A 25,635-nucleotide genomic window follows, 5' to 3' on the forward strand; every position below is an offset into this window, starting at 1 on the left:
TACGTACTCTATGAAGGGAGGCTGTATCGGACCTCGTTCACCGCCCCCCTCTTAAGGTGCCTCCGCCCTTCGGAAGCGGCTTACGCCCTCAGCGAAGTCCACGAAGGCATCTGCGGATCGCACCTGGGGGCTAGGTCCTTGGCGCATAAGATTATGAGGCAAGGCTATTATTGGCCTACCTTGTTGGAGGACTCAAAGGATCATGTGCGGAAATGCGACGCCTGCCAGTGCCACGCCAACGTCCAGAGAGTCCCTTCTGTCCCCTTGGCACCAATCACTGCACCCTGGCCCTTCGCCCAGTGGGGAATGGATATCCTCGGACCATTCCCCGTCGCTTCAGCTCAGAGGAAATTTTTGATTGTTGCAATCGACTACTTCACCAAGTGGGTGGAGGCAGAGCCGCTGGCCACTATCACGGAGGTGCAAGTCCGGAAGTTCGTGAAGAAGAACATCATTGTCCGATTTGGGGTACCTCGGGTCCTCATCTCGGATAATGGGCGACAGTTCGACAACAAGCATTTCCGTGACTTCTGCGAGGAGTTCGGGATCGAGCATCGGTTCACATCTGTGTCGCATCCCCAAACCAACGGCGAGGCCGAGGTCACAAATCGGACAATCCTCCAAGGAATCAAAGCGCGAATCGGTCGGACGGGGCAAGCTTGGGTCGAAGAACTCGAGAATGTCCTTTGGGCGTATCGGACCACGCATCGGACCCCTACCGGGGAGACGCCTTTCAGCCTAACCTATGGCACGGAAGCCGTTGTCCCCGTGGAGCTCGGACTCCCCTCACCTCGGGTGGCCGCGCACCGACCCGAGGCCAATTCGGAACAACTCCGAGGGAACCTGGATCTCTTGGAAGAAGCGAGGGAAATGGCGCAGGTTCGGATGGCGATGTATCAGCGGAGGGTGGCCCGATATTACAACTCCAAGGTCCGACCGAAGCTTTTCAGAATCGGAGATCTGGTGCTAAGGCGAGCTAAAGCATCTCGACCTGCGGAAGGTGGGAAGCTAGCGCCAAATTGGGAAGGCCCATATAAGGTTCGCTGGGTAAACCGACCTGGCTCCTACCAGCTGGAGGCCCTAGATGGTCGAGAAATTCTAAGGAGCTGGAATTCCGCTAACCTGCGGATGTATTACCAGTTAGAACGACGATGCCAGAAAGACAGTTCAAAAATGTATAACACTTTGCATTTCAATAATTTCTGGTTACAACGGCGTGCTCGTGTGATTACAAGGAATTCCCAGGGGGGAATTAGGGTGTAAAGAAAGTAAAGAAGAGGTGGAGACTCCGAGGAGCTGAAGATCTGGGATCCCGAAACCTCCATCTGAAGCGGTTGCAATCCCGTCGGAAGTGGGTGCTTCCAACCGGAGGCGCCATCGGCGTCTCACGAAAGAGACGAAGAGCCGGCGCGGATGAAGAAGAAGTGGACGAAGGAGAAGTCCACACTGCCTCCAACCGGAGGCGCCATCCACGTCCCATGAAGAGGATGAGGAGCCGCCGCCGACGAAGCTCCCGCTGCCTCCAGAGGAACGCCACCTCCAAGGGATATTCCGGTCCTCCCCATTGTTAGGGGAGAGAAGGAATACAAAGGGGAAGAGCATATGGAGGCGCGGTCCCGGATCAGGCGTCTGGTGCAGAGCTCAATCGGGAGGCTGAACTTCAAGGAGGGGAGATGTGATCCCGGATGAAACGCCTAGAGCGGAGTTCCGCCGGAGAGACCCTCCTTGCTGATCCCAGAAGAAACGGCTAGTTGGCTAAAGTCGCGAGGGGCGCGCCTCCCGTTCCTTCGGCAGGAGTCTCTCAGCCATGCGCCAGAGAGAAGGTCCACGATCCATGGCAACTTGAACAGCTCCGGCTTGGCAAACTCCATCGCACCTGCACCTGTATTTATAGCCAAACTGCAGCCCCCCGGTCGTTCCGATGCGGGTGGCTCCCATAAATGCGGACGCATTGAATCCGGAGCCGTTCTGGCTCTCGAGGCGTATCTTCCCGCGATTTCCTAAGCGTCATTCTCCTTAACCGCATTCTTTGTGCAGGACACTCCGGGTGGCACGTACCCCTAGGACCACATATCTCCGCTCGCGCCCAGGCCGCATCCGCCTCGAAGAACGCGCGCATCGCGGCCGCTTAACTGACACTCCTCGCAAGCAGCAACTGGCGATCCGATTTCCCAGGTAACGCATCAATTAGCGTTTAATGCCCTTCTGGTGTTCCCCAGGCAACGCTTGGAGAAGAGGAGAAACACGATCGCAGCTGGCCACGGAGAAACCCCGTCGGGCTGCAAGCGACAGGCGCATGGCCAACGAGCGGAATTTCCCGAGGCACGGCCCTCGGATGCCAGGCTAACCCGATGATCATCCCGGGAGCAGACTAGCCTGAAGCCCCGACCGGTCGCCTTGGCTTGCGCCAGCCTTGGCCGACCAACGAGCGGAATCTCCCGAGGCTCGGCCCTCGGATGCCAGGCTAACCCGATGATCATCCCGGGAGCAGACTAGCCTGAAGCCCCGACCGGTCGCCTTGGCTTGCGCCAGCCTTGGCCGACCAACGAGCGGAATCTCCCGAGGCTCGGCCCTCGGATGCCAGGCTAACCCGATGATCATCCCGGGAGCAGACTAGCCTGAAGCCCCGACCGGTCGCCTTGGCTTGCGCCAGCCTTGGCCGACCAACGAGCGGAATCTCCCGAGGCTCGGTCCTCGGATGCCAGGCTAACCCGATGATCATCCCGGGAGCAGACTAGCCTGAAGCCCCGACCGGTCGCCCTGGCTTGCGCCAGCCTTGGCCGACCAACGAGCGGAATCTCCCGAGGCCCGGCCCTCGGATGCCAGGCTAACCCGATGATCATCCCGGGAGCAGACTAGCCTGAAGCCCCGACCGGTCGCCTTGGCTTGCCGCCAGCCTTGGCCGACCAACGAGCGGAATCTTCCCGAGGCCCGGCCCTCGGATGCCAGGCTAACCCGATGATCATCCCGGGAGCAGACTAGCCTGAAGCCCCGACCGGTCGCCTTGGCTTGCGCCAGCCTTGGCTGACCAACGAGCGGAATCTCCCGAGGCTCGGCCCTCGGATGCCAGGCTAACCCGATGACCATCCCGGGACCAGACTAGCCTGAAGCCCCGACCGGTGCGCCTCGGCTTGCGCCAGCCTTGGCCGACCAACGAGCGGAATTTTCTGAGGGCCTAACCCCTCGGATGCCTGGCTTAGTGCCGGAAGAATTTCCTGAGGCCTAACCCTCGGGATGCCTGGCTTAGTGCCGGAAGAATTTCCTGAGGCCTAACCCTCGGATGCCTGGCTTAGCGCCGGAAGAATTTCCTGAGGCCTAACCCTCGGATGGCCTGGCTTAGTGCCGGAAGAATTTCCTGAGGCCTAACCCTCGGATGCCTGGCTTAGCGCCGGAAGAATTTTCTGAGGCCTAACCCTCGGAATGCCTGGCTTAGTGCCGGAAGAATTTCCTGAGGGCCTAACCCTCGAATGCCTGGCTTAGTGCCGGAAGAATTTCCTGAGGGCCTAAACCCTCGGATGCCTGGCTTAGTGCCGGAAGAATTGTTCTGAGGCCTAACCCTCGGATGCCTGGCTAGTGCCGGAAGAATTTCCTGAGGCATAACCCTCGAATGCCTGGCCTTAGCGCCGGAAGAATTTCCTGAGGCCTAACCCTCGGATGCCTGGCTTAGCGCCGGAAGAATTTCCTGAGGCCTAACCCTCGGATGCCTGGCTTAGCGCCGGAAGAATTTCCTGAGGCCTAACCCTCGGATGCCTGGCTTAGGGCCGGAAGAACTTCGAGAGTCAGGAGTCGGCAAGACGCTGCCAAGAGTCAAAAAGAAAAAAAAGGGGAGGACGAAAGCGAGATGAAGAAACATTCGACTTGTATTAATTTTTCATTGTTTCAGGGCCAAGGCCCCATACCATTTGGCAAAACGCCGACATACAAAAAAAAGAGGACAACGAAAGGTACAAGAGGTCAGCTTGGAGGAACCCCCGGGTCGGGAGCGTCGGGCTCGTCCGCAGGGGGTAGGGAAGGCGGTAGGAGAATCAGCAGCGATGCGCCGGAGAGGAGTCGAGAAGGGAAATCCCACTCAGGTCAACTTCGGGGTACTTAGCCGACACCCTGGCCAGGCCCTCCTCGAAGCCTAAGATGAAGGATTCGGACCCCGCATCCGACGCGTCAACGGACGAACTCGTCAGACTGACGATAGGCCCGTACCGCCTCCGACATATCTCGGGTGAACTCAGCGGACTGACGATAAGCCTGTACCGCCTGGCGCCCGATCTCCGCACTCTTCTCGGCCAGCGCCGCCTCTGCTCGCTCCGTAATCTGAGCCTTAGCCTCCAAGACCTTCGCCCACAATCCGGTCCTTCAGCTCGGAGGAGACCCTCAGCAGATTAGGCCTGAGCCTCCTTATGCTCCGCCTCGGCAGGCAGTGCGAGCGGCCTCAGCTTCCTCCAGGCGCGAACGGAGCTCTTGGTCGTTCGCCGCGGACCTCTCCAAGGCTGACTCCAATTCGGCCCAGTTTGGCTTCAAGAGACCGGGTTCGGTTGCGGGCGCTGTCCGGCAGACCGCTGAGACCTTCTCCCACCTCTCTCGATAGTCCGCGACCTTCCGGGACTTGCTTTTCAGCTCGTTCTTCGCCGTTCTTAACCCTGGCTTTCGAGGCCCGAGGCGACTTTTGAGTTGCCCCCGAGCTTCCAACAGTTGTCTTCTCGAAGCGGGCGAAGCCGGCAGTCCCGCTCTGTCGGCCTCCCGGAGCCTGCGCCTTGAGGTCCCCGGTCGTCCTGCCCGCCACAGCCTGGCCTCCTCTTCCACTGCTTTCAGTCGGGTCCTCGGCCTTCGCCAGAAGCCCCGCCTGTTCCTTGTAGCAGCTCCTCTAGACGGATCATGTACTTGGGCGAGTAAGAGATAGGAAAAGTGAGGGCGTCAGGCGGAGAACAACAGAGCTAATAAATGGTGAAGAGCGGCCAGAAGACAACTCACCGACATGAGACAGACCACAGCTTGGCAGCACCCCCGACGTCAGAGACCCCCAACTCCCGGACCCGCCGACGTCCTTCTCCAGCAGCACTGTTTCGATGAGGTTCGGGCGGCCATCGGTAGTGGAAGGGCCGACCCCGATTTCTCCCCGGAGGCCGGATGGTGGTTCTGCAGCCTTACCCCTTATCCATCGCCTGGGGAAGAGTCCCTGCTGATTGTGCTCGGGGGCGGGGGCCACTCCAGGAATTGATAGGGCCCCGCTCGCTGGGGCTCGGGCGGCGTCCTCTCGAATCATCAGGAGCCGGCTGAGCGAAGGCCGGGCCGGGGACCGATTACGTCCGACCCGTCCGTCTCGAGCGGGCTCGGATGATACCTCCGGAATAGCGGCAGTTCTCACCACCGGAGGGCTGATACAGCGTCAGCTTGCCTGGTCGTGCCCCACGGCGTCTCCCCTGATCGGTGGGCCCGGACTCGTCGGTCGGCGTCGGAGGCACCTCCTTGCGGGACTTCTTCGCCGGCGGGGCCCCGCTCGGAGGAGCTCGTTTCCTCCTCCGGACCGCTTCCAGTAGGGACGACCTACCAACAGCCGGTCCCTTGTCCGACCGCATGACGTCGTCAATCTCTGCAACAAGAACGAGATGTCGAGGGCTGAGAAACCGAAGGAAAGAACGAGACGAAAGAGGAGAAAAGAGTCAAAAAAAGAAATGGTGGCGGGCTCACGGTCGGTGGGGACCGAGCTCAGACCGACATTCACCAAGGTATCCTCGGAAATAAGGCGGGCCACCGGGGGGGAGCTGGCCCTCGGCAACCAACCCCTTCAAGGCGGCCAAGCCATCGGATTCCTCCCTCGACAGTCTCGATAGGCCGATCGGGGACTTCATCGGCGTCTCCCAGGTCGCCCTGATTTCCCAAGAGGATCTACATCGATGAAGAAGAAACGCTCCTTCCAGCCGTGAATGGAGGAAGGAGCCTCTTTGACGAGGCCGCACCCTCGCCGCGCCGCAAAGCACCACCACCCTTTGTCCTGGGGGTGGCCACTCAGGCTGTAGAACTCCAAAAAACATTCAGAGTGGCGGGAATCTCGTGCATGCGGCAGAGAACCTGGAAGACCGTCAGGGCACGCCACGAGTTCGGCACCAGTTGCGTCGGCGCAACTCTTAAACCCCGGAGTACCTGCACGACTAAGTCCGAAGGGGGAAAGCGGAACCCGGCCTGGGAGAATGCCCTCATTGATGGCGATCTTCCCTGGAGGAGGATGGGACATCCTCTCCTCAGGCCCCGGGAGCGTAACGTTGCAGGCCTCGGGAAGGTGGTACCGAGCCACGAGTTTGTCTAAGTCCTCGGCGACCAGCTCCGACTTAATGCGGTCTGCTCTCACTTCGCCCATTCCTAATGGCCAATAACCTACGGTCAGGACGGGGACAAGAAGGGGGGAAAGACCGGAACGACTGGGGTACACTAGTACAAAAGGAGAAAGTACGAGAGCCCTAAGTAGAAGAATGGGGTAACTCACCGGAAGAGAAGGAAGAACGGCTCCGAGAGCGTCAAAGGAGAAGCAAGCGAACAGTCCGACGGCAACAACGGCAGCGCAAAGGGGAAACTCGAAAATGTCTGTAAAGAGGAAGACGGACGGGGGAGGGCCCCGGTTAAATAGGCGGAAAGGCGGGTGATGCCTCGATGACGCCAGAGGACGCCTGGCCGCCGAAGGGTCGCTCGCGCCCCAAAGGCAATCGACACCATTAAGGAAGGATGTCCGCCGAAATCCTCAGACTGCCAGGTCAGCAACAACCGCCATACGCCATAAAGAAGGCGGGGAGCTCGAAGCGCGCGCGCCTCTCCGAGGGATGGCGGCAATCTCGAAGCATCACTCCCTTCACCCGTTCCCCTTCTGGTTCCAGGCTCGGAAGTGGGGGGGCTACTGTTACGGGGAACTAAGCCGCCATGCTCCACGTGACCGGCACGCGCGCCCATGAAGACTACGGCTGTCCTTTGATCCAGCAATCCGACCCCGAGTCGGACATCTTCGGCTCCCGCCCGACCTCGAGTCGGCTGCCCTTCGATCCAGCAGTCCGGCCCCGAGTCGGACATCTTCGGCTTCGCGGCCCGACCCCGAGTCGGCTGCCCCTTAATCTAGCAATCCGACCCCAAGTCGGATATCCTCAGCACCGCAGCCCGACCCCGGGTCGGCTGCCCCCTGATCCAGCACTCCGACCCCGAGTCGGAGATCTCTTGATAACGACAGGCTGCTTCCCAGAGGCACGCCGAGGCCTCCTGCTCCACTACTCCCTGCAACGGCTGTATCCGATGCTGTTCCACGATCTCCTGTATCAGCCGTACAAAGCGGAACTCCACTACGCCCTGTCATGGCCGTACCCAGCGCTGCTCCACGACGCCCTGTAACGGCCATGTCAGTGGCCACTCCATCGCGCCCCACGATGACAAACCCCCCTGAGAGACCCCCCAGCCAGGTATATATGCGGCTGGGGGGAGAAGGGGGGGGTAAGCAATATCTTCCAGAGCACTCTCTTGCTCGCTATTATCATTTCTCCTCCTCCTCCAATCTCCTCTGACTTGATCGTCGGAGGGCCCCCACTACCCCAGTGGTGGTGCGAGGCTTGCTCGCAGGTTTCCCGGTGGAAGGTGGAGCGTAACCAACACCAACCAAGACAACTCAGACGGAACCCCGTTCACACCGCTGTGTCAATCGTTTCTCGGTTTGGACCACCAGCAACATAACCAATTGCCATTTTGCTGAGAGATAGCATGACATCCGTTCCCATTTAAGCTCCTGTGGGCAGAATGATCTCTTCCGATTTTCTTTGTATATAAAGAAAGCAATATCATTGTGTATTTTAATCATGATTAATTGTTACAGCAGCTTTTTTATTACCAGCAACAATGTCTACACTGCTCAATCCAAGCTTTTGCTTTAGGAGTAGGCAAACTTCCTGGTTCCTGGTTGCATCCAACCAATTAATTTCCAAGATGCCTTTTATCATGACTTTCTTTGTAGCTGTTCCCATGGAAACTATTGCACTATATATCATTTTATATTTGTAATTCCTGCACTTTTGACCACTGCAGTGGATGCAGTTAGAAACTTAGTGGTTGAATGCTTCAATCTAGGGCAATATCCACGGAGGAAACTCTTTGGAAACTTTGATCCTCCCCCCCCCCCCCAAAAAAAAAAAAAAACCCAACCCCACCTCACCCCACCACCTTTCTAATTGCTTGTTTAGCTCAAATGTTTTTAAGATATCTGCTTCCCTTCACAATAATTCCGCTCCACCTGCACCCAAAAAAAAAAACAGTTCTGCACTTGTTCTTTATTTTGGCAACTGAGGCTGGGAATGTTGGGAGTAGATTTGAAGATATTTCAATAATGTGTTGTCTGATTTACTGTACTATGGAAAATGGAAAACGGTAAAAGGCTTATGCTACTATATAACTGAGCTCATGTTGAAACATTTGCATCCAATAAGTAGTATTTGTCATTATTAGTGTTGTTATTAGACAAACTGTGGTTGGGTTGATCATCACATCAAGAATTGATAGTTAATGTCTGATCAAGCAAGTCTGTAGCAACAACATATCTGAGTATTTCCTGAGCAATTACATGTATCTTAATAGAATTAAAGATCTATCCCAAAGGGCGCCCCTCCCCCTCCCCTCCCCCTCCCTCCCTCCCTCCCTTGCTCCCTCTCCTTTTCTTCTTTTTTGTTAATCTCTCCCCACTATGCATCAATTTTGTCCCCTTTTTTTAATACAACAAATGGAGCATCTAAACATCTGCTAGGATAATAGAAGGAAAGACTGAAAGAAACACTTAATATTGCTCTTTGATACGAATTTATGTGGTTTATTTTGTCAGACTTGTCCATGTTCAAGAGAGCTCCCCTTGAATTCTCAAAACAAAACGAGGAGTACCATGGTATTCATATCTTGCTTCACAGACTTGATGTTTTAAAGTTTGTTCTGTAATCACATCAAGAATTGCTAGTTAATGTCTGATCAATCAAGTCTGTAGCAACTAGCAACAACATATCTGAGTATTTCCCTGTAGCAATTACATGTATCTTAATAGAAATAAAGATCTATCCCAAAGGGCGCCCCTCCCCCTCCCTCCCTTGCTCCCTCTCCTTTTCTTTTTTTGTTAATCTCTCCCCCACCATGCATCAAATTTGTCCCTTTTTTTAATACAACAAATGGAGCATCTAAATATCTGTTAGGCTAATAGAAGGAAAGACTGAAAGAAGCACTTAATATTGGCTCTTTGATATGAATTTATGTGGTTTATCTTGTCAGAATTGTCCATGTTCAAGAGAGCTCCCTTGAACTTCTAAAACAAAACAACGTTGTAGCATGGTATTCATATCTTTCTTTACAGACCTTGATGTTTTAAAGTTTGTTCTGTAATCACAGATTCAGAACCACTCTTACATTTTTTAAGCTGTTCGCACGTTGGATATCTTCTATGATATTTAAAGAGAATTAACTTATATTCTGTGACGCTCGAAGGACATGCTGAGTCATTCTCATCATAGGACAAGTCACATTGTGTAAAAGCTCTCCAGACCTAAAAGTGATGGCAGAACACTGATTCGTCTCTGGTTCCTCATGTTTTTTCATCTTGTGGATGTAATGAACATTTATACAGTTCCGCATGTTTTTTTCATCTTCCGCATGCATTAACAGTTCTTTTCTTCTGACTACAGGCTTCATTGAAGACCGAACGACAGAAGAAAAAGGAGATGTACTTCCCAATGAGGAAGTATGCCATTAAGGCATAGATTAGGTTATTATTTAGACTTGTCTTTTTCGTTTAAGTGGCTGTCCTCTGGGATCCAATTTTTGTCATGTGTTTTATGGATTAGCAATCCTGTTTAGTACCATGCTTTGGGTTTATGACATACAAAATGCTAGTTGTCTTTTCTGGGATTCAGATAAGTTTGATGTTTGATTTTTGATTTTTGATTCATCTTTCCTTTGCTGGTATTAAACTTGGTTTGACATGTCGATGGAGATTTCTGCTCTACACTGACTTCCATCAAGTGCTGCGGATATTCATTGCAATTTCTGCTCGACCACTGTTGCTTCATCTGTCTGCTTAAATTATTGAGAACGGCAATCTGAATTGCTGAGCCCTTTAAGTTCTATTCTTGCTGCCTTGCTGGGTGGCCTGGTTTGTCCCCCTTTCACCTCCAGAAAAGGAGAATTCTCAAATCTTACATGCAGGTGCAGCTTGGCGTAGTTCTTATTCTTGTTATTATTTTGGTGTATCAAGTAAATTTGTACATGTGAGAACAACCACAATCACAACGAGTCCGTTAAAGCTGTATTGCATCCTTTAGAATGAGTCCGTTGCAAAGCTATACTGATTTCTCCCTAACGAAATATCAAAAAATAGCTATCCTGTGGAATGCAGGAATAGCCTAGCCTTCAGAAGAAGAAGAAGAAGGGATGTCTCTCCAAAAGTTATCCCCTCTACGTAACAAAGCTTTAAGCTTTGGTACTTATGTTTAGACTGTCGAAATACTTGGCGAGTTTTAAATTTCTTGAAAAAAGGTGTATTCCCCAACCATTTTCTCACTCGGTGGCCAGATTTCTGTTTTCATAGCCAAAGGCAGCCTTTCATACAGTGCACGTGTCTCAAAGCAAGGAACTGCATGTTCCTCTTAGAAAAAAAATCTTTCACTCTTCCGCTTTCTTTTCTTCTTTAAGATGGAATTTTCGGTCGTACCATATTTCTGCACACGTTAGACATTTTGGCCTTCCAGATCGGTAGCTTATAACATGGAAAACAAAAATTGCACACGAATAGGGAAAATAAAAGTAAATGAATGTTGAATGTTCGTTGTCAGACAAATAATCCTGACTATTGTTATTTGCCGTTGTTGGATGCCTACGAGAGAAGATACCTCTCATCTTTTAATTCCAACAATGCCTCCCCAGTTGTATGAGACGAGCCAAATAAGCAATGAAATTATATAGTTTGTGTGTATCAAAGTCTGTGAAAGTACTATCTCAGCCCACTACATGGGGTGGGGGGCGGGTGGAATCCAGTACAACCTTTTTTTTTTTTTTTTTTTTTTTGCGCTATTGCTTTCCAGAATCAAAAACATGTTGTTCGATGGCAATGGCACTTTCACTTGGGACAATAGTGTAGCTGACTGGATGGCATCCTTCGCAGCTCATCATTTTGAGAGTTTCACTTGGGACAACCTATCCTTGGTTCCATCATTTTTGTATTCTCTTATTCTTTTTGATCTTATGGCTGCATCCACATCCATTGTGTGTGAGCTGCCGTCTGTACCAAAAAAAAAATTTGGATTTCTATCTACAGTCGATAGGGTACACCCTTATTTTATTTTTTTATTTTGACTCTTTTTATCCAACATACTCCTTTTCTCAGAAATCAAAAACATATTCTTTGATGGCAATGGGGACACTTAAAATTGGCAAAAGTCAGCATTGAAAGTTGAGATCTATTTTCTACAGAGACAATCCGGCCTTGGCTAATTGCTAATCCACTCCCTCTGAAGAAGAAAGATCAGTCAAAGTAACATTTGCCAACAATCTTTCAGAATGCATTTTTTTTATTCGTATAAAATGTCTTCCTCTGGTGTATATATGCCGACATTATGAAGAACCCGTGTGGAAAGTCCCGCAGAATTGGACTAGATTTTCTAAAAGTCCAACCCATATCTTCTAAAAGCTCATCCTAATCTTAATTTAAATTCTATCAATGCATCATTGGCTTGTAGGAAGAAAAAAAAAAAAGAAAAACACTTATATAGGTTTTTTCCTCCCATAAAATTTGGGCTGGAACGCATTGCATGGATATGTGCCTACTCAAATAGACTGTCCACTTCCGAATTCAATAAAAAAATCCAATCCAATCTAATCTTGTTGGATTTTTTCCAACTAAGTTACAAGTTAAATCTTCCACATACGATGCATCTCTTCGCTTACAGTCCTTAAAGGTTATGACAATATATAAACATAAATAAAACTCCTTATTACCCTTTATCCATTCCTCCGTTGTAGTCTAGTTGGTTAGGATACTCGGCTCTCACCCGAGAGACCCGGGTTCGAGTCCCGGCAACGGAATGTTTTTTTTCATATTTTGAGAAAAAAAAAATGGAACTCCATTTTTAACAATAAAAAGGATTTCTTTTACTTTTTAATAAAATTATAAAACAAAAACGTAAACGAGGAAAATGTTTTTACTCAAAGTCTAAATGAATTATAAATAATTGATTCACAAAAGGAACTTTGAAAGGTTGACAAAAAGTTAATAACAGAAGCAAAATGCAGTATAAAAGAAAAGACAAAAGAAGGAGAATAGTATTATCTTTTGTAAAATCAAATGCATTATAAAAGAAAAATATAAGAGATGCAAAATGAATTATAAAAGAAAATAATAGACAAGGGGGAAATGTCTATATCTTTTAAAAAATCAAATGAATTATAAAAAAATAAAATATAAAAGTGGAAAAATAAAGAGGTTAATAGAAATAAAGAAGAAAAGTGAGTTGTAGAAGAAAAATTAATGAAGGAACATTCTTATCTTTGTGAGAAAAAAAAGAATTATAAAAGGAAGAATAAGAAGTTGAAGGAAAAAAGAAGATAAATAAGAAGTTGAAGAAAAAACTAGTAGGACAAAACAGTCGAAGAGAAAAGTAGTTTTCTTTGAGAAAACAAATGAATTATAAAAGAAAGAATAAAAAGTTGAATTAAAAAATAAAGAAGGAAATATAAGAGGTTGAAGGAAAAAAAATAGAAGGAAAATAGTTGAAAAAAAATAGAGGAAAATTAATCTGGGGAAATGTTTTTATCTTTAAAAGAATCAAATGAATTATACACAAATAAATTACAAAACGAAAATAAAAAGTTGAAAAATAAAAATGTTGTAGATTTAATAATAGAACTAAAGTGAATTACAGAAGAAAATTAAATGATCAAGCATTTGTTTCTTGATAGAACAAATAAATTCTAAAAGAAATAATAAGAATGGAAAAAAAAGGAAGAGTTAGAAGTTGAAGAGAGGGGGGGATAAGAATTTGAAGAAAAAAAAAGAATGAAATTTTAAAAAATAGAAAGAATTTGAATTATAAACAAATAAAACATTTGATAACCAGATATCGACCACAGTGGGAGTCGAACCCACGACCTTCTGATCCGAAGTCAGACGCGCTAATCCACTGCGCTATGCGGTCAATTTTATGTTTCCAGTTCAACAAACATTGTTATTCTCTCAAAGCGTTTACACTAAGGCATGCGTTAAAATGGCATACTATTGCTGTTTGTGCATTGCATTAAGTTTTATAATGTGATTATTTGGTTGGATTTGAATTTAGGTTATGTGGTTGGTATCTTCACAACTTCAGATATCAAGTTGGCGATGGAGTTGAGATCACTACACGTATGACCGGAAGGACAACATGTCTTGCTATCTGTCAAACTTAACTTACATGAGACTGAAGCATGATCCTTTTATGATATGGACCGGGAAAGAAAAAAAAAAAGATAGCATTAGTGGATTTCATTGTCTTGCTAATTAAATTAGGACATGGTATGCCATGGTAAAGAAGAAGCCGGGCTTGGCATTAAGAATTTAGAAATATGAATCTCTCCCTTCATGCAAAATGGGATTGGAGATTGATGATGAATCATAGTGTTGGTAGTGGCAGCGAATCTATTTGAGGAAGCAAGTTACAACTGCCTACCGCACGAGATGTCGGTTGCCGTGCGTGTCAGGCGGCGACCCTTCAGAGCCTACCCGGTTTGGAAGGGCATTTGCTCTGACTTGAAGCCTTTTGGAACTGTGCTTCCTTTAAACATGGCAATGGTGAAAATATTAGATTTTGGGAAGATTGATTGTTAGGACCAATTCCTTTTGAATCCTTATTTCATGATTTGTTCTTTAGAGGAGTCAAGCTTTTAAAATCACCAATTGTCCAGAAGCTTAAATTTATAGGATGAGATAGATTTATTTACATATTTTATATTTTCTTACACTCTTTCTCATATATACTATATAGTTCGGACTTTTCTTTAATGGGTGAGCTCAACATGTGAAATTTTTTGATAACGGAGTTAAAGAATACGGAAACAAAGTTCGAACTCAGAACTTCTACTCTGATATTATGTTAAAATTACTAATAGTCCCAAAAACTTATAAAAGCCTTAAACATATATGAATAATCTGAATATTATATATAAAGCAGCGGAAATAGGAACGCATACCTCTTGCCATAGTGAATGTCTTTGATCAGGATAACTCGGCAAGAACACTTTAATGAGAAAAAGGACTTCTAGTCTTTTTCTAACTTTATGGGACATAATGATGAATGTACACAAGCCCCTTTTATAGGCAAGACCAGGACCCTTGATTCTCTATTGTAATAAATATTATCATTCAATCCATCACTAAGAGATATTGTACCCGTTAATTTTAGTTAACTCTACAACTACCTTATAATGATGTTTATCCAACAGTTTATCAAGCAAGCCGTACATGAATGTGGTATGGGGCCACCTTAAGGATAATTATCGATTAAAGTTTACAACTTAAATTTATAAAGTAAAATAAATTTATTTATATATTTTATATTTTTTTTACACCAGCGGAACGTCCCAATTGAAGGCCCTGTTCTCCTCTGTTCATCCAATTGATTCTGGTGATGTGCCAGTGTGGAAGCCCTGTCGTGATGGAAAGTATAGTGTTGATTCGTACTACAAGTTTATTAATAATGGCGGGGTCCGTTGTCAATTCTACAAGACAATTTGAAAGGCTCCAGTGCCTGAAAAGGTCAAAGTATTCATTTGGCTGGCTACATACTGGAGAAATTTTGGCAAGGAAAGGATAGAGGGCAAGTGTCGGCTGCCCCTTTCGTGGCTCCCGCTCTGAGGCTGCTTCTCACCTTTTCATTCGTTGTCTGTTTGCCCAAGCATTGTGGTCTTCTCTTTTATCATGCTTAAATCTCCGCAGATTGCCACCGAATTTAACATCTCTTTGGTCCCCATGGAGGAAAAGGACAATTCACAAGTCCATCTAAGAAAAGGTTGGGATCAATTGCTCATGGCACGAGAGAAACTCAAGGATCTTCTTGAAAAGAAGAGCATCACCTCCTCTGTTTTGCATAAAATACTATACTTTTTTTTTTCCTGTGGAGCTTGTCTTTGTAATGCCAAAACCTCTGTTTCCTATCTCTCTATGTGTGTAATTACCACCCTTCTTCTTGTAAATATTTTTTTTCTTTCAATAAAGTTTGGGGGAAGTTGCTCACTCTCTCTATTTTACGTCAAAAAAAAAAGTCTGAACTGGGAAGAAAGATTTCATACGGGGAGCTCAATTCTAAGATGCATGCGATCTGGGGAAAAAAAAAATCTAAAATGCATGTTTCAAACTAGAGAACCAGAATAAAATTTAATACAGAAACTTCAGAATTCCTGAACACTATAAATTCTACATTAGCTTCATTTAAATGATCATTAGGTGGGTAAAAAGTTTATGCAGAAGAGAAGCAGAGGTTTGCGGTAAACAATAAATAGCAATGCTCGGGAAGCGCCGAACCAGATTTGGGTTGTTTATACTCCTGCCATTTATCCGATGAAACTCATATGTAAGCCCGAATTATAACAAAATTAACATCCAAAACAGGTCATGTTGCTGCCCATCTTGGACCGATAATGCAGGCCACTCCTGTGGAGCTCATCGGATTGGCTCCTCCGATGCTCGAGTCAGAGAGGATTTCTAGTGGAAAGTGAGGAAGTAGAAGAATAGTTCATGTATTAAGTGATTCATTATTTGAGGATTGGGTATTACGCCATGCACCTTTCATGAAGGGTCTCTAAGTTTAATTATAATTGAGATTCTAAATTTTCTGCGGATCGTATCCCAACAACATCAATTCAAAGACGTGTCGTAACTATTTGATATATGATGGAATTGCTAGAGCCCCATTCGCACTTAGGTTAAGAACCAGATTTGTTGTGCCTTTGGAGTCTTGGACCCGGACCCCGGCCCGATTCGAACTTGCAAAGTTTAGTCTGGTTCAGTCTCAAGTGCATCTAATATGCTTCATGCAAAGTACGACATTACCGGCTAAGATTTTCTTTTTCAGAAAAAAAAACCCTCTCCCCTTTCTATGCAAAATATAACGTTGACATCTCATAAAATCTCACACTACAATATAATTCGCGCTTCATAATTTAAATTATATCTATATAATTAAAGATGAGATTGCAGGTTGCGGACCTAACTACAAACTCGTGTTTGGCCTGGTGGTCAGGATCTTGCATCTTTTTGTAGTGTGGACGAGATGCAACTCGTGCATCAGATAAGTGTACCCCTTCGTCGTCGGTCAAAATCTAGCAAATGTGGAGAAGAAGAGACAGAGGACTTTAATGCTAGTTAATTAGTGGGGAGGATGTTCTAACCAGCCATGATAAATGTGCAGTCTGCCTCCTCGTTGAAAATTCTCTCATTAAAAGCTCATATCGTGCCATCCTACTGAGGGTAAAAGAATATACATACCGGTGCCATGACCAACGGGTAAATGCTTTGAATCACAAATTTCATGCAAGTGCTGCTTCTAAGAGTTTCGCACTTGATTTTGAGAAATGCTCCTTTTTCTGTGTTTAAATTGAGCTTGCACTGTTCTCGTGAGAATTTGGACTTTGTACCAGAGTTAGACATAACAATGGCATAATAATTTCAAGCATAGCATGCGGGCAATAGACTAAGAGCCTAGCCTAAAGCCCCATGCAAAATCAAGATATAATTTTTAGTTGGACTAGATCTATCGTTGAGTCGGTAGACCAATTTAATTGCAAAGCAAGATGCACGGAAGCGCATGTATTGCGCTCCTTTTTCTTTGTCTATTTGTTTGTGTACGTGTTGCTCTATGATTGGACTGGTCCATTGACTAACCATTCATTTTATTTTCTGAATTTTATTGGGTGTATTCGTAGTCGTCAAGTATGATTCTATCGCTTTAGCAAAAAATGAAAATAAAAAAAATACTCTTTTGGGTTGGGGCCCCAAAACATCTTAGCATCTAGGGTGGGCCCTTGTTCCATGCACCAAATGAATGGTCCACGTTGGTGAGCTCGTGTGGGGCTCCCTCTCCCTATTAAATAGGTCAAACATCCGAGTCTCACGTGAAAACAACTTTCCACGTGCTCCCCGTCTTTCCACTCGATCGGGGCGCCCTTCTTCCTTCCCTAGACGCACGTGCTACTCGTGTGAATGTAGCACCAAGGGTGTCTTCAATCCTAATCATGTCCCAAGATTGTATATTTCGCTCCAATTCAGAAGGCTGGAGCTATAGACGTGCATGGTCCAGCTTGGGGGCTAAAGCTATTAAAAATTTATGGTCTTCATGACCTACCAGCCTAATTGATCTGTATCCCTGAGTCAAACAATTAAATGTAGGGCTAGGGTTTGGGGTTTACAATTCAGGAATAGGAGTGGTATATGGTACGTACATTTATCTCACATAAGCAAGTTATAGGCAATTGATTGTGCTAACATTCGTTTCCACATCACAAACTATTAGGCTACATGGTGGTTGTTAGGCCTATAACGAAGCCTAGCTTGAACAAGGACGAGCGTGATTGAACTTGACCCAATCTTCTTTCGAGTTATGATTTATAGATTCGGATCTTACAGAATGTTCTCGGAGAACTTCTGGACCGACGATCATTCAGGCTATGGTAGGTCAAACATAACCCAAAAACCAACTTGATCCTTTTGAGTCTGGATTAGGGCAGGCCAAATTTGAACCTCATAAAAGAAAGATTATTCATTTTATGTTCGGAAGGAAACCTTAGAATGATAAGTCACAAACAAAGTTATTTTCTTTTTTATTTAAAAAATGTTTCCAGTTTCCTCTAATGCCTCAAGATGACGTAATTCGAGCTAAAACAAGATAGTTCAATATAAGCCAAGCCTTCATCCTATAGATAGTAAATTTAATATCTAATCTATAAGCCCAAACATGACAGCAGGGCAAGGATAAGAGAACTAAAGTCATCTATTCTTGGATTGAGTTAGATCAGAGTCTCGATTGGATTGAACTGAATTACGTAATATTTGACCTGTTTTTGACTTGGTCAATGGTTTAATTTGGGGTCACTTTCAGGTTTAGACCCGATTCACCACTGCTCTGCTATAACTCCATTGAGAGCTGGTCGAATCACAGGTTTACTGAACCAATTGCAGGCCAAGCTGCGTTCAGTGTGCCAGCACTGGAAGAATCAAGCGATAGCTGGATACATTTAGATTCCATCACGTCACACCTGTAAACACCGATCTGATGCAGATCACCAAAGCCGTGCCGTGGTGACTGGAATTGAATTGGACTTATCCAGGATTTCACGAGAATAAGAGTTGGATTAAAGGTGGGTCTGCATTCTAATTTGGCCACATTGGATAGCCTCCAAAAACAAACATCAAACGTGGAGGATAGGGATGGCGCAGAAGAGTACGCACGTTTATGCGGTTGACTGATTCCAATTCCAGGATAGCTGAATAGACCCGGAGCTGCTGTAAAAAAGCTGGCGACCGAGTCTGTCTTCAAGGAGAAGGCAAAAACTCCCCAATATAAAGGGAGGAACGGGGAGGAGAGCCAAGTCCAAACCGTCGCCACCTTTTAACGCTGCAACAAAACAACTGCTTCCATCCTTCCTTCTATCTAAACCCTTCTACTCTCTATCTTATTGGCACTTGTAAGATCTCTCTGCTGCACGGTAGGTTCATCACAAAACAAGACTCCATGTGGAATAATTTTTATTTAGTTCAGGCTTCCTTCTTATTTTAATCCCGTCTGTTCTCTGTTTTTTTTTTGGCAGGGACAGAGTATGGAGGGAATCAAATATGAAGAGGTTAGCGATGGGAACTCCTCTTCATCTTTATGTTTTTCATGTCTTTAATCTCGATATATCTCAAACTAACGGCGGCGAGTCTCTTGGTTTCAGGAATTCCTATTGAATTCTCGTGGATTGAAGCTCTTTACATGCCGATGGCTTCCTGAGAACCGAGAACCGAAAGCTCTGATCTTTCTATGTCATGGTATTCATTGCCAAGACCCTCTTCTTTCTGATATTTAAATATTTATTTTGTTCTCAAGCAAATATATATATATATATATATATATATATATATATATATATATATATATATATATATAATATATATATATATATATATATATATATATATATATATATATATATCAAGAGAGAGAGGCAAAGCCATTAGAAAAAAAGAGTTTACAGAAATTATTTATAAAAAATTATAAGAAAGGAAAACACGAAAGAGCAATAAAAATACTTTATAAAAGATAGTGGTCTGGATCTTTGTATCTTCTATGTATCTCTCTCTCTCTATGATTTGACATTGATGGGTTTCGTGTCTTTCTGTTCTTTCCATGTATTTTTTTTAATTGCTTTTTTTTATTGCCAGGATATGCCATGGAGTGCAGCATCTCAATGAAAGGTAAGAAGTTATTCTGTTTAAATTGACTTCCAATTAAATTATTTAAGAATTAACTGTACATATTAAAGCCGCATATTAATTATAATGTGGCACCAATACGTGGATTCATTCTTAACGTTAGATTTTTAACATATTTCTTTGTACCATTCAGGTACTGGGATACAGCTTGCTAAGGCGGGATTTGCAGTCTATGGAATCGACTATGAGGGCCATGGGAAGTCCTCTGGATTGCAAGGCTACATCCGAAGCTTTGATGGCCTCGTGAATGATTGCTCTGATTATTTTACCAGCATATGCGGTAAGGCAATTAAAGGATATTCTTTATCCCATACCAGTAACTTGTTCATCTAATGCACATCAAAAATAAATCAAAAAAAATTTTAAAACACTGAGGGATTAGAAAAATAAAATATATAAATTAAAGAAACAATGTTTTTATTTATTTCTTTAATCTAAGAAGAGTCCATCAAATAGAGGTGTTGATATTTTCATTTAATAATATCCAGGTGATCTGGGATAATTAGGAAAAACCATGTAGTCTATAGATAACTTCTTTCAAATATATTCATGAGGAGAGGAACCATTAAGGTTATATTGGTTATAAAATTTGATACTCGTTGATAATATAGAACAGATAAGCATGTAAATGTGTTCATTATTTCGACTCTTTTTTTAATTTTTACTCACCTTTGTTTTAGAGAGAAGAGAGAATAGAATGAAGAAGAGATTTTTACTTGGCGAGTCCATGGGAGGAGCTATGGTCCTTCTTCTACACAGGAAGAGGCCGACCTATTGGGATGGAGCAGTTTTGGTTGCTCCCATGTGCAAGGTTTGCCTCCTATCTCTTTTTCACTTCGTTTCACTCTTAAAATTCACTTGTATATATAGGATATTTTGTAGCCTTCCTTCCTTATATACATCCGAGCTATTATTACTATCCTGCGACTAAAGTATTCTGCATGAGATTAGGCTAGGGACGTGATTTCCTTTTTCTCTTCCAGTCACAAGCTTAAATATATGTTCACATGAATGTTGTTTTGGATATTGGACAGATTGCTGAAGAAATGAAACCTCCTCCAATAATCATCAAGATTTTGACACAGCTTAGTAAGATCATTCCAACTTGGAAGTTAATTCCCACCAAAGACATCATCGATAGCGCCATCAAAAATCCAGAATGGCGAGAAAAGGCAAGCAAGCAAAACCAACCAGCTCAAGATTCCCACAGATCATATTGTCGTCTGCTCTCCGCTTGCAACGTTTTCTTGACGTTTTATAATTGGCATCATCGCAGGTTCGCAGCAATCCTTATTGCTACAAGGGGAAGCCTCGCCTTAAGACCGGCTACGAGCTTCTCATGGTTAGCTTGGACATTGAAAAGAACCTGCACCAGGCATGTCTGCCGGCCTCCCTCCATCTCGCATCACACTTGCATCTCTTCCTTATCACATTATATGAGGACGTACTAATTATCCAATGACAAGAACTCATGACTCCATTGTTTTTTTTTTTGGCTGCTTCAGGTGACATTGCCATTTATAGTCGTTCATGGAGGTGATGACATTGTTACCGACCCTTCGGTGAGCCGATCCCTCTACGAGACAGCATCGAGCAAAGACAAAACCTTTAAGCTCTACCCAGGGATGTGGCATGCACTGACCTCAGGGGAGCCTCAGGAGAGCATCGATCTCGTGTTCTCAGACATCATTGCATGGCTTGATGATAGGGCAACGCCCTCTAATTCGAGATCAGAAAGAGAACACAAGGCCGGGCACGACCCAAGATCGAGTCATAGCTCTGCATGGCGAGAAAGCAACGTGTTAACTACTCCGAGGAGTACTGATACTACTAATATGAGCTTTCGTCTCACGAAGATCTCTACAGCACTCAACTAATTTCTTTCATGACGAATTGATTGAGAAGTTAAGTTGATGTGGGTGCAGGAAAGAGAGTACTCTATTAGTTTTTTTATTTTTGGGAAAAAGATGACTATAGTGTATCAGTGGGGTGTGTGAGAATTGAAAGCTCTCTGATGTAAAGTTTACAAAATAATAATTGCATATGTTTGTTTCATTGGACATCTTGGGTAATTTTCCTTGGGATCCATTTGGTACTCCTTCTATCACTCCAAGACCAAACAAGAAGCCATAGCTATTTAATTACTTGCCTATTTCTCTATTCCATATAGAGGCTAGGAGCAGCCTATTTGGTGGATAAAGCTAAGAGAACACATGTTCTGTTAGTTTTATTCTAATTCTCCCATATTCCCTCTTTAATTGGAGACAAGGATAGATAATGGTGCATTTGCTATAAACTTGCTAAGAGACTCCTGCTAAAGGACATGCCGGCTATTTGATCTTTAAAGTGGGGCTCTCCGAGCAGCAACAATTAGGTATTTAGTTATAGAATGTCTTGTAGGTAAAATTATTGGTCATTTGGGATGATTTGTTTAAACAAATGTGTTAGCTAAATGGAATGTGCAACATGGCAGATCCTGCAGATCATTTGACAACGTAGACTTCTTCAATTATGTTTTTTGACTTTTGCTAATATATAAATAATGTGGAGGGAGACCTTACGATCTCTTAAATAGCCTATTTTAATGCTCTTGCAATAAGTAAGTTGATGTTGGAAAACTCGGCCAAATTTAAAATTAAGTTTATTGAGCCAGAAATCAAGATGACTCTAGCAATATTCAAAATCGACCCAGACTCAACCGAGTCTTGTCGAATTTTTCATAATTTAGTTGAATCGATAAGTCAAAAAAATGACCGAGTTTTATTTTTTCTGTTTATTCAAGATCCCCACTCGTGTGAGTTACATTGATGAGTTTGTGAGATCTTATCCCTCCACCAACCACAAGTAGAGTTGTGATTTTTTATGTGTATGAAAGAATAGTGGATGATAAATAATAAGCATGAAGATCATGAAAACTCTGATATTTTCTTTTTTCCATGTCAATTTAGCATTTACATATTTTTAGACTGAATGGACATTTGGATATAATTGAATTTGACTACTTGGAATGTCTCATGACTATTTGGGTAAATACTATTCTCTCATTTAGTTTTGCTCAAACTTGCTAATAGAGTCTATGGTAAAGATTCAAGCATATTAAATTCATATTTAATTATATTTAGACCAATCAAATATATTTCATGATTTATAAAAGCATGTATGTATGTATGACATATGGATATATACATATATAGTGTATGTATATATATGTGTACATAGATACGTACGTACCTACCTACCTACATAAGTATGTATATATATGTAGAAAGAAAGAAAGAGAGAGAGAGGAGTAGGAGTTAAGTTTGAGATTTGCAAATATGTTATCTTACGAGTCGAGCCGAGTACGACTAGTGGAATGCATGGGAGAATTTTTATCTTGTTGGAATAAATTACATACTTGGTTGGTGAGGACAGTAAAACTCTTGTTGCTGGGAAATTGGACCCGGGGGCCACCGCGAAGCCGGGGAAGGAGGAGCTCCACTGCTACAGGGGGCGGACGGCGGTGCGCCGGCCGGCTGCGTCTCCGCTGCGGGGGGGTGTGCAAGTCCTGCAAGGAAAACCGGTGGCCGGGCTCCCCGGCGCCGGCCCTCGATGCCTAAGTCAGAGGGGGGCAAGTATGTGAAGAGAGCAGGGAAGAGAGTATATGGAGAAGACAGCAAGAATATTTGGATAGGGATAAAGAAGACGAAGAGGATGACGTCCTCAATTGTATCTATGCTTCCCGGCGGGTTCAGTCCCGGGGATCTGTTTCCGTTTTTTGTTTGTTCCCCCCTTGGTTCTCCCAGCTTCCCTTTATAGGAGGGGATTACGTTACCTGGGAGGTAACCGGGGGATTTGTCCCCTGTCTGTGATATATTGGGCACGATTTGGCCCATTTATGAACATAGTGGAGAACAGGCCGAATCAGACCGGAATCAGGGAGTTGTCACGGTCGATCGGACCTGTTGGAGTGGTTGAACCGCCGGCCGTAGCGGGCCTGGGGTCTGTGGATGGTAAGTGCATTTATTACCGAATGAACCGGCGGTCAGGTAGAGCCATGCGCTCTGATGGTTCAGTGATCCGGAGATCGTCTTGGGCCGTGTTCATTAAATGACTGAGTGCATCGGAGGCTTGAGAGAGTCTCGTGCATTAATGGCAGGTCGTGCCGAATACCTGCGAAGATCTTATGCCTTGATGGCTTGGAGATAGTGGCAGGTCGCAAGCCGTAGGAGTTGTCAGTCCCTTGGACTTTAGGCGGAGGTTGAACATTTGGTTAAGGCATCGGCTCGGCAAGAGTGCCGAGCCGAGCTGGTCGCCCAATGGGGCGCCTGTGGCGGGGTTGCTTCAAGTACTCCTGGTCGGCGCCCTTTAGGCGAGCACCTTCTAGCAGAGCGCCTTGGCGCTGTCTTTGGTCGGCACTTTCTAACCGAGCAGCTTTGGGTGGGGCACCTCTTGGCGCGCGCTCTGGTCGACGCCCTCTAGTCGAGCGCCTTCCTGGTCGGCATCCTTTGGCCGAGCGGCTTTCCGGTCGGCGCTCTTCGGCCGAGCGCCTCTGTGGATATATGACCTAGGGTTTTTCCCCTAACAACTCTATATACCATAAAGGTGATGCTGACTAGTGGAATGCATGAGAAACTTTGTTTTTTCTTTTTTTTTTTTGTGGAATAAACTACATATTCTTGGTTTGGTCAGAACAGTATGTATAACTCTATATATCATAAAGATGGGGCCCAGAAACCATAAAGCATATGAAAAAAATAGTATTTCTTTGGAACATTAAGTTACTTTCTTGTTTCCTGACTTTTGACCATCATAATCAGATACCTAAATAATTTGGCTATTTGCATAATAATCCCTAGCTAACTTTCTGACTCATGATAAATGGAATAAGATTTTTCTCTGTTTCGATCGTCACCTCACTCTCAATTAAATAATTTGTTTTGATATTTTAAAGCGTTAGACTTGTTGCATGCGATTGCACAACCACCTTTGGTGACCTGCGAGGCCACAATCTTTGTACGAGCTTACGAGTGCAAAGAGCGTGGCCCAAGCTTCTCGCACAGACACTTGGGCAACGTGAACATTCTATTTCCAAGGCTAATGTGGGTAAGCAGCCGCTTAAAAAAAAAATGCTTAGCTAAATTTGTACAGACAGAGAGGGAAAAAAAAGAAAAAGGAGATGATCAAAATGTGATGGATATAGGTTGAATTTTGGAAAATGCTAAAGTAATCAGTTCTACGGCCCAATTGGTTTGTAAAAACATTTTTTTCTCACTCAAATATTTTTTATAAAACTTTGATGTCCAAAAAAGATAATTTTTGTATGGGTAGTTTAATATAAAAAAGTGACAAATTTTAGAGTAGCTTATATTCTATTATACCGTTACTTTGTTTTATTTAAAAACTGAAAAAGTATCTTTTAAAAAATTATCCTAATTTACAGATATTGGAAATTAGACTTTTCTAAATTCCACAAATTTTATTCATAAAATATAAGAATATAATTATTATGTAAAAATTAATTTTTTTTAATAACTCTAACCAAATAGAAATTATTTTTTTTTGATCATACTTTTTTTTATGGATGTTTTCATGACTGTTTTTCTTTTTTTTTTTTTTTTTCACCAAAGAGACAACTTTCTTTTTTTTTTCCCTCACGTCCATCGGAATGCTGGAAAGAAGGAATAGAAAGTAGATTCTGGGCCCTCGAGGCGTACTGTTGGTCTCAGCTCCTGTGTGGGACCTAGCTGGACCTATTCGCATCATGTCTTGGTGTAATTATGTTTCTATTTCTTCCATTTCGTTTCTTTCCCTTCCTTCAGGCCAAGTTTCCCGTCCAAGTTGTGAGAAATTTCTCTAATTCAGGTTGCAAAAAATTTTGCCATCCTAACATACCATTTTCTTACTCTTCAATCGTTATTTCTCTAATGTGAGCTGCTAGATCTTTTGCCTGTAATCTTGAGACTCTTGTTGAAAATTTGGTCCTCTTCAAATATACCATTATGTTCCTCTTTTTCTCCATGATGTGAACTGCTAAATCTTTCGTCTAAAATCTTGAACCTCCTGCATCCTTGTGGGAGAGTTAGCACGTACTCTCAGAGTTGGTCCAAAGATCTCCTCGTTTGAGGATATAAATACAATTAGTTTAGTTTCTGTGGAGGAAAGAGAAT

At 44.5% G+C, this 25,635-nt stretch overlaps 1 protein-coding gene and 2 non-coding genes across 3 annotated transcripts; 2 read left to right on the forward strand and 1 right to left on the reverse strand.

Annotated features, from left to right (window-relative positions):
* The first annotated feature begins 11,999 nt into the window (after window positions 1-11,999).
* Window positions 12,000-12,072, forward strand: TRNAE-CUC. The gene has a single exon. It is a non-coding gene; the product is annotated as a tRNA-Glu (tRNA).
* A 1,035-nt stretch (window positions 12,073-13,107) lies between these two features.
* Window positions 13,108-13,181, reverse strand: TRNAR-UCG. The gene has a single exon. It is a non-coding gene; the product is annotated as a tRNA-Arg (tRNA).
* Window positions 13,182-18,673: 5,492 nt separating this feature from the next.
* LOC120112047 (caffeoylshikimate esterase-like) lies at window positions 18,674-21,546 on the forward strand. Its single transcript, XM_039130636.1, has 9 exons — window positions 18,674-18,720; window positions 18,823-18,855; window positions 18,949-19,042; window positions 19,436-19,468; window positions 19,620-19,766; window positions 20,167-20,297; window positions 20,521-20,658; window positions 20,763-20,861; window positions 20,992-21,546. Exons 2-9 carry the CDS (start codon window positions 18,832-18,834, stop codon window positions 21,361-21,363), a joined length of 1,038 nt encoding a protein of 345 aa, XP_038986564.1. The 5' UTR covers window positions 18,674-18,720; window positions 18,823-18,831; the 3' UTR covers window positions 21,364-21,546.
* Window positions 21,547-25,635: the final 4,089 nt, after the last annotated feature.

The sequence above is a fragment of the Phoenix dactylifera genome, chromosome 9 (assembly GCF_009389715.1).
Source record: "Phoenix dactylifera cultivar Barhee BC4 chromosome 9, palm_55x_up_171113_PBpolish2nd_filt_p, whole genome shotgun sequence".
In the NCBI taxonomy this organism is placed as follows: domain Eukaryota; kingdom Viridiplantae; phylum Streptophyta; class Magnoliopsida; order Arecales; family Arecaceae; genus Phoenix; species Phoenix dactylifera.

What these genes read in the sequence shown, in the direction of transcription:
- LOC120112047 (XM_039130636.1), top strand. Translation starts at nt 18,832, where the DNA reads ATGGAGGGAATCAAATATGAAGAG. An exon ending in TGGTTGCTCCCATGTGCAAG is followed by an intron (nt 20,298 to 20,520) that starts GTTTGCCTCCTA and finishes GATATTGGACAG; the next exon opens with ATTGCTGAAGAAATGAAACC. An exon ending in ATCCAGAATGGCGAGAAAAG is followed by an intron (nt 20,659 to 20,762) that starts GCAAGCAAGCAA and finishes GCATCATCGCAG; the next exon opens with GTTCGCAGCAATCCTTATTG.